The 13,285-nt window shown below is 38.4% G+C and overlaps 2 protein-coding genes across 2 annotated transcripts; one reads left to right on the top strand and one right to left on the bottom strand.

Moving 5' to 3' along the window:
* Positions 1–4,229: 4,229 nt before the first annotated feature.
* Positions 4,230–10,535, top strand: LOC107822984 (WAT1-related protein At3g02690, chloroplastic). The gene is made up of 7 exons (XM_016649570.2): positions 4,230–5,105; positions 5,761–5,808; positions 6,421–6,543; positions 7,893–8,042; positions 9,519–9,690; positions 9,782–9,842; positions 10,059–10,535. Exons 1-7 carry the CDS (start codon positions 4,431–4,433, stop codon positions 10,159–10,161), a joined length of 1,332 nt encoding a protein of 443 aa, XP_016505056.2. The 5' UTR covers positions 4,230–4,430; the 3' UTR covers positions 10,162–10,535.
* LOC107822983 (uncharacterized) lies at positions 10,164–12,862 on the bottom strand. Its single transcript, XM_016649569.2, has 2 exons — positions 11,822–12,862; positions 10,164–11,653 (listed from the first exon to the last, which is right to left on the bottom strand). Exons 1-2 carry the CDS (start codon positions 12,692–12,694, stop codon positions 10,676–10,678), a joined length of 1,851 nt encoding a protein of 616 aa, XP_016505055.2. The 5' UTR covers positions 12,695–12,862; the 3' UTR covers positions 10,164–10,675.
* Between the last annotated feature and the right edge of the window lie 423 nt (positions 12,863–13,285).

Below are 13,285 nucleotides of genomic sequence, written 5' to 3'. Positions count from 1 at the left end.
ATGCCTAATTGACTTAGTCTACACTTGAGAAAGTGAGACTAAGTCTAGGAAAACTTGGCTAATAAGAAATTGGGATGAACTCAAGAAATTGACAGCCCCAATTAAAGAGTCTATTCTAGAGATAGTAAGACCCGACTTGAGCATTTATCATTTGTTTCGTGAGATACCCATTTGGACTTGAGAAAGCCAAATTGGGCAAAATCACTCAAACTACCAAGAGGTATAGAGTGAGTAATTGCGTGTGATTGCTATATTGTATCTCTATCAACCAAACATGCCAGCCTGAATCCAGCCAGGTTCTATTGATCATGTCCCCTTCCCAACAGTTGTACCTTGTCTTGGGGCGTCTTTGGCTTTATGATAGAAAGCTCGCCAGAGAAAGCCAGGTGCCCTAAAGCTCTAAATCCGTTAGGTAACCAACTAGGCAGAAGTCGCAACCCTAGATCTTTTATAACTTGAAAAACAATAAAAACCAAAAACATTGTCTCTTAGCTTTACAAATACAAGCATTAGCGTAAAAGTAGAAGTAGAAACAACAATTGAAAATGTGAAAGTGTAATCTTAGGCACGTCATACATTCACACTAGGTATATACCTAATCCCACATCAAGCTCCCTGTGGAATCGACCCCGACTAGCGTTGGGTTTATATTATTGTATCGACCGCCTCGCAACCTAAATTAGTGGTGTGAGTTTGGGCGATATCAGAACGCGTAGGCTTGATCGCGAATGCGAAGAAGGCTGGGAGGGGGAATGGTTGTGAAGCAGGAGGCCTTCGCGAACGCGAAGGGTTGGGGCAGCTGAGTATCGCGAACACGATGAGTAACTGGGCAGCTAGGAGGAGATGGCCTTCGCGTTCGCGATGCTATGTCCGTGATCGCGAAGAAGAGCGGGCCTGGGCAAATTCGATTTTAATACGGGATTTGACTCATTTTCTTTCATTTTCACTTGGTTAAGCCGGTTTTGAGAATATTTTCATAAAGCATCACAAGGTAAGTGAATTCTACCTAGTTTTGAGTTAATTATATGGGTTATGGGTAGATTTTAACATGAAAATTAGTTAAAATTGTGGGATTTGGTCAGAAAGCTAGGGTTTGGTAAAAACAAAATTTGACCACGGAACTTATTATATAATTGGAAATAAATTATATATTTGAGTTCGTGAGGTAATGAGTAATATTTATTTTCAAAAATATTCGGAATCCAAGCACGTGGGCCCGAGGTGATTTTTATGGATTTTCGTATTGGGTTGGAAAATTAGTTTAATAGCTAAATTATAAAATTTTGAGCATATATGTATTACTTTATACGGCTTTTGGTTAGTTTCGGAGTCCTTGGCGTCGTCTGAGGAGTTCAAGTGAGGTTGAAGAACCGGATTTGGGACTTGAAATCGAGGTCAGTTTCTTGCCTAACCTTGTAAGAGGGAACTTATCCCCTTAGGTGTATTAATTGTTGTGTGCTACTTTTTGTGGGGAACTACGTACGCACGAGGTGACGAGAGTCCGTACGCATCTATATTCATGATATGTCCGGATAGACTTAGATTCACATCATGCCTATAATTGTGCTATTTATACCTATCATGTGTATTGATTTTCTTGATTATGATTGAGATTGAGGATTTATATAAAAATACCGACTTAGCCTCTTACTTTGGAAAACTTGGAAAATATTTGATGAATTTTGGATCCGTGTTCTCTCGACTCACATGTACTTGAACGAGTGAGGTAAATTTCTCTACTCTTATGGGATCGGGCTGTTCGCCTCGGCACTGAATTAAATTATTCTTATGGGATCGGGTCGTTCGCCTCGGCAGTATAGTAACACTTTTTTTTAATGGGATCGGGTCGTTCGCCTCGGCAGTACTGAGTACCACTAGTCTTATAGAATCGGGTTGTTCGCCTCGACAGCTTCGTGCTTAATATTTGAGACTGGATTTGGTTTGGCAACAATTGAGTTAGCGCCTTCAAGGCCGGTTATCATATGTTTAGTAATTTGATATAGACTCATGTGTGGAATTACTGTAATTACTTTTATTTGCTTATTTGCTACTTATTGTACACTCACCATGTCTACTTTATGTATTTTTATTATTGTTTGACCACTAGTAAGTGTCAAGTCGACCCCTCGTCACTACTTCTTCAAGGTTAGACTAGATACTTACTTGGTACACGTTGTTTTTCGTACTCGCGCTATACTTCTGCATTGAATGTGCAGGTATCGAGACATGTACTACTAGTGGTCACATGGGCGCGTAGCCACACTTCTATGGAGACTTAGTGGTGAGATGCTTGCCTTGCTACGATCTGCAACACTGGAGTCTCCCTCTACCTTGTTTATTATTTCTGTCTATTACCTTTCAGACAGTAGTTGTATTAGTTTTTTATATTCTCTAGATTGCTCATGCACTTGTGGCACCGAGTTTTGGGGGCTTTTAGCATTTATGTATTGTTGTACTTATCATTATTGTCACTACAGTTGATGTATTTCTCACGCTAGTTTATTGTTGATAAAAGAGTATGTACGGATGCATGAGATCTTACTTATTTCGTTCTTTTAAAAAGGAAACTTTTGTTTTAAAAGTTAAAAGGGGGTAACTAAATTGTAGGTTCACTTGTGGGCTTTCCTAACGGTGATGTTAGGTGCCATCGCGATCTATCACGGGTTTTGGGTCGTGACAGGTGCCCCCAGGATTTGATCCATCAGATCGTGAAACTCTTTAGCATTATGATCCATTCGAATATTTATTTCTCTCATGCACCTCATGAGCTTAGTCTTGAAAGGATCGTCTGTGTTGTTTTCATTTCCTGATCCACTGCCTGCACCGCCTGCTTGGTTGTTGTTCGGTCTAAACTTCTCCCTTGAAGCGACGTTACCGGTTCTTGGAGTCGTTTGATTTATAGGCACGCTAGGAGGGGATCGAACTCCACCATTTGAGTTATTTGAAGCCCGATAATGCTTGTTGGAGCTCAGTCATTATTCGGTCATGTCTTGAGAGATGGTTCATAATCTCCTTTTGTTGTGCTCTCAAAACTTTTACAGTATTGCGCCACATGCTGGTCATCCAAATCATCAGGCGTATGACTCCTCGCACGTTGAGTATTTATTTCCACCCGATTTGGAGTTGATTCATTTCCATCAATATGGGTTTCACTAGTTAAATCGTCCTATTGAGTTCCATCATGAAAATTGTCCACAGGCTCGTTGTTGGTGTTTGGTCCAACATTGAGCAAGTTGTTGACATTATTGTGTGCCATATATGTTTTACGCTTACAACAGAAAAACTGCACGTTAGTAAAAGACGAGCATATCAAAATAACACCATAATTGTCTATGCTCTATGATGGGCGTCAAACTGTTTGTCTGCAAAAAAGGTACAGTTGAATTTGTTAACGTGATTTATAGACACGTAGATTAAATTGATCTGATTATAATACAACAAAAAATAAAGGAAATGAAATAGAGATGATTAAAGAAATAACAAGGTTGGATTTTAGATTGTTTCCGCCTGCACTAAGAGTAACTGTTAGAACTCGATAACAACCGTAAAAAGCTTAAGTGAATGAGAGAAAGAATTATGCCTTTGTAATTGTAGTTTATCGTGTCCATTCAATGAGTACAAATGTTGTTAATTATAGTTAAATCTAAGGAGACAAGATTTCCAAATCACGCCTCTTAAAGATAAATAAAATCTTCTCTTGATGACTGTATAACGTTTGAGAATAAATGCTATGATTTTCTGTAACGACTGCTCCATTAATGCTACTTTTTTTAACCGGTACCTTACTTTCAAATACTTTTTCTCGATCTTTATGTCTTCAGAATTTACACACTATCGGTCACATATATGTATCTGGTATCAACTATCTGTTGACTATCTCCACCTTGTTATCACTACCACGTGTCTATTTGAGAAACGTACACCCATAAGCTACAAATTTTACCCAATACACGTGTCACTTTCTAGATATTATAATTGTATCTCTTGCAATTTGAATTGTGAAGACACCCAGCTTGCTGAAACTAGTTGGGTGAAGCTAAATTCGAAGTTTGGAAGCTTTTGGGGACGATTTGAGGAGGACTGGTCGAAACTTGAAGCAGGAGAAAGAAGGAGCTGCAGCCAATATCATACAAAAACTTCGGACAAAAAGTGAAACTTCAAATATTTTGACTTAAGTTGAAATGGCTAAACTTACAAATTGTTATAAAAATGTGGCTATGCCTTAAACATGGGTCCTCCAAGTGGCTATTTATGCATTTCTCCCATCACAAAGTGTACCCGCTCCGTATGGTGGATCATAATTTCACCATTCCTTTCAGATGATTTTTTATTCCTTCGATTCTCTTTTGTTCCTTCTGAGGAAACTATAAAACCAGGAAACTTGAAATTAACAAAATACTACGTAATTATAAGAGAAAAGGAGAAGAACAATGGCATGGTCTCCATTTTCATCTTCTTCTTCTTCTTCTTTTACCAGTCATCTCTGCTGTTCACTCACTACTACTCCTCACCTTAATCCAAATTCCCTTTTCAAAACCTCCTCTTTACCTCATAATTTGTTCCATCACCACTCAATTATTCACAAACGAAATGGGTCTCAACAATCACTGCACCTACGTAGAATTTCTTCCAAGAATCATCTCCACCTCAACTCCCGCAGCAAAAAGTTCATTTCTTTTTCAAAAACCAAGGCCACTGAATCCAGTCTTGAAGAGCAACCATCATCATCAGAACAACTAGACTGTGTGGGAACTGGGCTAGACGTGGAGTGTGTAGTGAACCCATCTGAGCAATCGTCCAAAGACTCAAACTTTAAGTTTCAAAATGTTGAAAAAGATGAAGGGGTGTCGTCTTTGGAGTTGCTTGGGACAATATGGGAATGGGGTTTGCTAATCTCGCCTTTCTTCTTTTGGGGTACAGCTATGGTAGCAATGAAGGAGGTTTTACCAAAGACTGGCCCTTTTTCCGTTTCAGCATTTAGGTTGATTCCAGCTGGTTTCATGTTGGTTGGTTTTGCTGCTTTAAGGGGTAGGAATTTCCCCTCTGGGTTCAATGCTTGGCTTTCTATTACACTCTTTGCTCTTGTTGATGCTGCTTGTTTTCAGGTATCTTTCTTCAGTATCTGATCAATAGTTTTACTTAAGCTAACATTGGTGATAGTGTACTGAATTATAAGACTTATTTATCATATTGGAATGAAATAGGTCTGAATAGGGAATTGACATAGAATTTTAATATTGGCTCACCCCAGGGACGGAATTCAACCCTTGTATATATCATGCATTTTATTATTTTTGGCTTGTAATAAACATGGATAAATAGGGGTGCGGCCGCTCCCTGGACCCTGCGTGAATGCGGGATGCTTTGTGCACCGGCGCTACCCTTTAAATAAACATGGATGATTGATAAATAAGTAAATTTTTTGAGCCCCCTTGCTTCCAGGTGGTTCTGCCCCTAGCTGACCCCATAAATTTGGGATTGAGTCCTAGTCGAATAATTTATTGATTTAAGTGGTTACAGAATAAAGCACGATCGCAAACACCATATAAACTTGATAATGGGGAATAACAAACAGGGGTATAGGTAGTCTTCAAAAACTAGCGTTTCTTTCTCTGTTGGTTTAGTTCACCACTAGGAGGAATGAGATGCCGGATTCGACTGCTACGATTACCTGTGTTAATTGTGTTAAGCTTTCAGTGATGCACAAAGTACTATTCATTGGGTCAGCAATGTGTCTCATTAAATGTATATGGTGGACAGGGATTTCTTGCAGAAGGACTTCAGAGGACATCTGCTGGCTTAGGCAGTGTAAGATGAATTTTACTTTCTCATTGCAGTGTGATGTCTTATGCCAATATTGAATTTAGTATAACAACAACAACTATGCCTCAGTTCCAAACAAGTTGAGGCTCATATGGAATTTATTAGTGTATAATCTTTCCTTGTGAGGTTGTAACCAATATTTACGAAGACGAAACTGCGCCATAAGCAGTTCAAGGTGCTGTACATAATTGTATTTTGCATTTAGCACCATAGCAGAGAAATGTTATATTTTATACCTGTCCTACTGTATCGAATTCCGATGCTCCAGCATTCAACCTTTTGAATGGGGCTTTTCTTACTGATGAATTTCAATTAATTATATACGATTTCTACTCTAATACTGCATTGAGTTTTCCTTAACATCACTCATCATGTTTTTTGGAACATTTGATTGGCCTTTCTAAATTCAATAATGTTTAATAATAGACTGTTAGCTTTAGTGGTGTAACCAAATAATTACATAGAGTCGAGAGTAAGTAAAGGATCAATTAGCAATTCTCTTGAACTAATCCATGCAGCTAAAAGAAAAGTAAAGTAATTGATGATATTCAAATGATAAGTTGACCTAATTTTGACAAGATTTTATTGTGATTTCAGGTGATAATAGATTCACAGCCTCTGACAGTGGCTGTGCTTGCAGCTTTGTTATTTGATGAGTCCATAGGTTTTGTTGGAGCTGCAGGTCTTGTGCTTGGGGTGGTGGGCCTTTTACTTCTTGAGGTAATATTATCAGAAAATTACCAATCTCTATTTTTATTTTCACAATAATTGTGAATGGCCTTATCCTCACTCTAGAGGCAGTCGATGATAATTAACAGAATACTGATTGGTCCTTCTTTGGTAGGTAGTTGTGTGTGCCTTAAATAAGTCAAAAAGCAGTGGTGAAGAATCTGATACCAAAGACAAAATTTTGGGGATCAGAAATTTAAAAGGTTAAGCAGAGATTTTACCAAATTCATGATTCTGTTGGAATTCACGGTAAACTGGAGACTAGGTAGACGAACGTTTGTTCTTTTTCCAAATAAGTAGATAAACATCTCTTTGGTTGGGGTGAAAGAGAAAGGGTAAGAGGAGAGTATGTAAAAGCCATTTGGTTAGAGAATAAAAATGAAGACGTAGCATGTTAAACCCCTTCAATTGTAGAAAGGATGAAGTAAATCTGATTTATTTTTCCTCCAATCACGCCAAACAACATGAGGGCAATATAAAAACTTCACCTTGAAGTGAATCGACCTGTCCCGTTCCTCTACCTTCCATCAAATTAACTGTTGAACTTCAAGTGGTATCCATATTCTAGATGTTGCAGATGCTCAATTTTGTTTCTGGTTATGTTATCATCCGAAGACACAATGATGTTGATAGTATATATTGATTGTACAGTTTGTGTTGTTCTCCGTACATGTACTGCAGGGAACCAAGAAGAGTACTTATAAGATTTTCCCTACGTTTATATGTTATATGTAGACGAATCTTATGTGTTCAATTTTTTTTTATATGTATACATTTATGTACGTGTAATTTTAGTTCTCTTTTAACTGCAAAGAGGAAGAAGATGATTTTTAACGTGTTTGCAGCAATATTTCTTTTCATTTTTTGTGTGTACTAGATCTTAACCTGTTGAAAGTAGAACAATTCAACAACAACAACCCAGTGTAATCCCACAAGTGGGGTCTAGGGAGGGTAGTGAGTACACAGACCTTACCCCTACCCCGAGGGAGTAGAGAGCCTGGTTCCGAAAGACCCTTGGCTCAAGAAGACGAACAGAGACAATAAATCAGTACCATCAACAGAAATCACAGAAGTAATAACAGCAACATAAGAACCAGAAAGTAGATGAAAAGCAATAACAATAACAAGTAAATAAGGCCCGGTACTATGAAGAAAGTAGAACAATTCATGACTGTAGATTTGTTTTTAAGTATTCCTCCAGCCCCAGCCATAATAAAACAAAAGGAAAGGAGGGAATATCAATATCTAATTTAGGAGAACACTTTGTAGTCATTAATCCTATTCCTTGTTTTTTTGGTACTAACTGTTACTGCTCTCAAATAACAGAGTTAATTGTACAGGTACCTGCTCTTTCAGTTGATAATAGCAACTTTTCACTATGGGGAAGTGGAGAGTGGTGGATGCTTCTTGCAGCACAAAGCATGGCTGTTGGCACAGTAATGGTCCGTTGGGTTTCTAAATACTCAGACCCAATCATGGCTACTGGATGGGTTAGTCATATTACTACACTGCTGATTTGAAGTTTATAATATTAGATCAGGTTTTTCACGGTCACTATCTAGAACTAGTGGTTGTGTCATCAAACTGTACGCAGCTATAAAATTGGTCTTTGTTCCATTTGTTGCAAAATGCAGTTGTTTGACTTCATAGATTAAACGGGAAGGAAGAAATCCCAAAATTAGCATGATAAAAAGTAATTCACACTAGTATAATCTTAACCTGTCCAGTTAGCTCTATGATGGTCATATTCCTTATCAAGTTACTGACAAGAGGCCTCCTGTTCGATGTGTAAGTTCTGCTATCACTTGTATTCTATGCATTGCATTTATTTGTTCTACTCCAAATTCGTCAACCATTCTGGATGTCTGTCTTACAAGCTGAACTTCCGAGCAGTGTGCTTTCTTTATCTTAACTGCCTCCGTTTCCTATCCAAAACAAAAAACTTCTCCTTCCTTTCTCTGTATTAGAAAAATATTTGTGGCCCTTTCCTAAATCCCACCACCGTTCCACTGCCAAAAGTTAAGGTCGACAAAAGGGAATGGACTTTTAACTTCTTTTAACCAGTCATGAAATGTGTGTTCTTTACCTCTGCAAAAATTCCTTTTTCCTTCAATGTTGGTGGTGCATCATCTTATGAGGACTCCCCATGAAACGAATATATCATTCTAAATGGATTAAAGCTCAGACCCTGAGTCCCTGACTCCCCATCTCATCACCCGAGACAGAAGCTTAGCACCCAGATCTAACCCAAGACAATTTAATCCTTAGAGTAAGTGTTCTCAACTAGAAAATTGTAGGGTGTCGGTTGGCCATTAACCTTGGATGTGTTGTTAGGAGGCGTTTTGCGGATGTAAAAGCAGGCTCTAACCTTTGCTGAGTGGTGGGATCCTTCAACACCACTTGGATGCTTGGTAGCAAAAAATAAATTCCACTTTTACAGCTTAATTTTATTGTGAACATTCTGGTTTTTCCATTTATGACAATGTCTCGTGTGGCTATTCTCTTATCCTTACAAAATGATTTCGCTTGCCAAGTCAAAAACAATTCAGTGAGCAAACATGAAACAGTGAACTGGAAACTTTTTTCATCAATCTAAAAGGAAAGAGCATAAGCTCATAATTGTTGGACCAAGAGAAATATATCTCTGTTTGAACTATTTCTTAAAAAAAAAAAAAAAAAAAAAACTGCTAGGATTTGAAGACGACCCCACTAAATTCAGCGGACCTTCACTCTTAAACACAGAAGTGTTTTCTTGCCAATGTTGAACCCTTATATTTATTTCTTGCTCCTCTGGAATGAGCTGATGTTTATTCAAGATTAGAATGGTTACTTATCTTTTAACATTGAAAATAAATGGTTGCATGACTGGCAACAATGTAATGGTTTGAGTAAAAGGTTTCCAAAGAACAGTACACTATGATTTCGATGCTCAAATACTGTGCTAACTTCAGATACTTCCATTTCAGCACATGGTTATTGGTGGACTCCCTCTGGTGGCTATCTCCATTCTCAATCATGACCCTGTGCTTAGTGGGAATTCTATGGAGCTTACAGCAACTGACTTGTTGGCTTTGCTCTATACCTCAATCTTTGGAAGTGCCATAAGCTATGGTGTCTACTTCTACAACGCAACAAGAGGTTAGATTCAGGTCTCTGAATGTCAAACAATGCATTACACCTTATTAATTTGTCTGTTACGGCCAATTTTGACTAGACTAATCCATTGCAGGTAGCCTTACAAAGCTCAGTTCCCTTACCTTTTTAACTCCAATGTTTGCTTCCATTTTTGGGTAAGCATCCTATCAGAAAATAAATTCCTGAACGAGCCAATGAAAGTTATTTTGATCTCAATCAATGAATTGGTCATCACTTTCAACTACCTATAAGAAGAAATATTTAGGACTACTGTCCAAAGCAGTTTATGTTTGATTCGGTTTCTATCTTCACTTTTTGGTTTCTACTTTTTTGCTATCTGGATCTGCCTAATTTGTTCAACTCCGATACAGGTTCCTATATCTAGATGAGACATTCACACCCGTGCAACTAGGTGGAGCATTTGTCACAGTGGCTGCAATTTACTTGGTTAACTACAAAAGTGATACCAAATGATATAGTCAACTGTTGAGTTATCCTCCTTGTGTCTGGAGAGAGAAGAATGCTCAGCAGCTTAATTTCTCCATTTTGCAGAAAGTACATACACTGTATATAAAAGATATCAAGATTATATATCAAGCGCCTGCAACTGTATACCATAATAGCGTGAAGCTGGAACTTGCTTGGAGGTGGTTTCCCAACCCAACTGTATACCATAATAGCGTGAGCTTCAAGATGCGTATTATACTCATTAGGTGTAGACAAAACTTTTCTTGGATAAAATATCCAGGACTAAAGCTTTTGTAACTGTTAGATTCGTGTAGAGAATGCTTGCTGCTACCACATTATGTGAAACTGTATAAATGTGAAACTCCATTATTTAGCCCCCATTATGCCTGTCAGAGAACGTAGAAGGATAATTGCAATACAGCTGCTTCTAGTAAATGATTCTGTTGACACTGAAATGAAAATGTTGCAAAGGGTGCAATCATAACAGCAACATATAAATCCTCAAAGAAACCGCATATAACTAATAAGTTGAAGCAGCAGCAGCTGCCATAGATATTGTGTGAGGTCCTCTAGGTGTCCTGTTGCGACCTATTCCACGTTGCTGGTTGTCAGAATCCCTCGTATTTGCAGTAATTCTTCTTTTATCTTCATCCAAATCACGGCCATACTCAGATACTGTATGCTTTTGAAAGGCTAGTGGATTCACATGAAGCCTACTGTAAGATTTTGAAGGAGACCAAGAATCAGCTGAATTTGGTCCTCGGGAGGATGGGGAAAACCAACACCGCTGACCACCAACAGAACTGTTGCTTCCTGAAGATTCTGGATCTTCTAAATAACCTCCATCAGTTCCCCTTCCGAAGGTTACATACTTCTGTATGATAGGAGACTTAATTAAGTCATCACTTAGAGCAACCTCAGATTCCACATATGGCTCTTTTATCTGTAACCTCTTTTTACCCTGAGGAGTGGTTCCTAAAGAAGTATCAGTATTCTTGTTAAGTTGCTCAACTTTGGGGTTTCTTCTTCTGTCATCAGAGAAAGCGCTGGATAAACTGGAACTAGTGCTTGAGTTAAGGTCAGCAACTGCGTCCAATATGGAGCAAGCTTTTGTTACACAAGGTGGGAGTGAAAATGCAGAGTTGCTGCTCTTCTGATGAAAGTTTTGTATGTCCTCAAGCAATAATTCAGTATATGATTGAGTAGGATTTGACTTAACTCCAAGATTAATGTCTAGGTCCCAGGATAGCCTGGATGACCTGCTTCTTCTTATTCCCTGGGGTACAAGGCTTTCAAATCTTGAAGCAACCACATTCACTGCTGCATTCCCCTCAACTGTTGTCAATGCTTTAGCCTCTTGTGCTAGCTGCCGCAGCTCCTTGACTTTGCCATTAACATCTGTAAGGCCGTAATCAAGAGTTGCTTTGGCAATGCTAAGTATATCCTCAGTTCCTTGCTGAACAACTTTGCCATTGGTTGCATTTTCTGCATTCAGCTTCTGCATTTGAACCAATGAAAATTACCATATTCATGTCAAATAAATGCCAGAATCGAACTGCAAACTCAAAGCTGATTGCCAAAAGCATAAAATCAAATATAGCTAGAATCATTAGCAAACCTAGAAATGGGAAAATGAATATTATTTCCAGAGACTAGAAAAGCCAACCTGGGGATTGACAGGCTTGAGTCCATGAAAGGGCATATGCTCAGTGACCACAGTGGTGCCAATCTCACTGAGAGGATTTCTTCTGAAAGGAAAATCTTCTTTTTTCCTGGAATTGCTGCGGCTAAGGGGCAAAGGCTGCTGTTGGAAATTCTTGTTTTCGTTTGATACCTTTGCACTCACCCTTGCTGGAGACCGGGACCGAGCACGAGGAGATGAAGCACCCACATTTCTCTTCACTTGAATCCTCTGAATAGCAGCTGTAGAAATCAGCTCAGTATCTGGTCTTACATTACTCCCATTAGCATCAGCAGAAGCCAAATTAGCACAGTTGGAAGCAGTAGCTGGCGATTCAGATCTTCTACCAGGAGATCTGCTCACCCTTCTGCTACCACCACTTGTATTCTCATTGTCAAAATCATAACTTTTCTTGGAAATAGAGTAGCTTCTACTTCTACTGTGGTTCTTGGTATTATCACAAGATTCAAAGGAAAGACCTTTGTTAGTGGATGAGCTCCTGCTAAGCCTCCCACATTGTACTAAAATAGCATCAACGTCTTCCTTGGTACAACTTGAACTCCTCCTCCTCCACACTGGTGCTGGTACAATAATAGTAGCATTCTTCTTGCCAGATTCCCCATTACTGTTGTTGGCATTTTCAGTTGCTTTCTTGACATTATCTTTTGAGTCTTTAGAACAGATAGACCCTTCATGGCTTATCCTGTGTTTGATAACAAAGATTTCTTTTCTCACTATCTGTCCCTCTACTTTCTTCTTTTCTACTTGCAGGGTATTAGGTTTGGTTCCTTGATTTGTGCTTGAAACTGCAAGAGAAGTACAAGTACTAGCGTTCTTCTTGCTCAGACAACTACCCATTTTCTTTTTTACCCCAAAATTAAGGGAAAGGAAAGGCTTCTGTAATGGGGAAGAGAAGGGAAGAATGTCCAGAAAAAGAAAAGAGGCAAAGGGTCAAAACTCAAAGAGGGGGGTTCCTGTTTTTCTAAAAGAGTTACATTTGGAAATGGTGAGTTTTAAAGGTGGGACAAAAAAGATGTGATTTCAAGGGCCATTTGGCCAAGTTATGCGAGTTCAAAAGCAATTTTTTTTATTTCCTTTTTTTTTTAAAATTTGAAGTGTTTGGCTAAGCTTTTACGAGAAAAAAAAGTTTTTGAGGAGAATCAGAAACAGTTTTGAAAAAGCAGAAAAAAATAAATTTTTTTCGGAAATACTTTTGAAAAAGATATAATTAGAAATACTTTTTAAAAGTTTGAATACTAATTATTGCTTAGAAGTATTTTTTAAATTAATTAGCTAAACATAAATTATTTCTTACTAAAAATACTTTTTTTTTTAACTTTTGACAAAAAAATAAGTAAATAGCCAATTCAAAAAGAATTGACCGAGAGGGGACGGGGGCCGGGTGCTGGTTGTCTGTAGAGCCGTTGTTTGGAACTTATAATGTGGATA

The sequence above is a fragment of the Nicotiana tabacum genome, chromosome 17, assembly GCF_000715075.1.
Source record: "Nicotiana tabacum cultivar K326 chromosome 17, ASM71507v2, whole genome shotgun sequence".
Classification (NCBI taxonomy): Eukaryota; Viridiplantae; Streptophyta; class Magnoliopsida; order Solanales; family Solanaceae; genus Nicotiana; species Nicotiana tabacum.
This window is presented reverse-complemented; position numbering and strand designations above follow the sequence as displayed.

Excerpts from the sequence above, each read along its gene's own strand:
- LOC107822983 (XM_016649569.2), bottom strand. The coding sequence starts at position 12,694 with ATGGGTAGTTGTCTGAGCAAGAAGAACGCTAGTACTTGTACTTCTCTT. Across the intron at positions 11,654-11,821 it reads TCAAGCCTGTCAATCCCCAG|AAGCTGAATGCAGAAAATGC; the intron begins GTTGGCTTTTCT and ends GTTCAAATGCAG.
- LOC107822984 (XM_016649570.2), top strand. The coding sequence starts at position 4,431 with ATGGCATGGTCTCCATTTTCATCTTCTTCTTCTTCTTCTTTTACCAGT. Across the intron at positions 9,691-9,781 it reads CTTCTACAACGCAACAAGAG|GTAGCCTTACAAAGCTCAGT; the intron begins GTTAGATTCAGG and ends AATCCATTGCAG. Across the intron at positions 9,843-10,058 it reads ATGTTTGCTTCCATTTTTGG|GTTCCTATATCTAGATGAGA; the intron begins GTAAGCATCCTA and ends ACTCCGATACAG.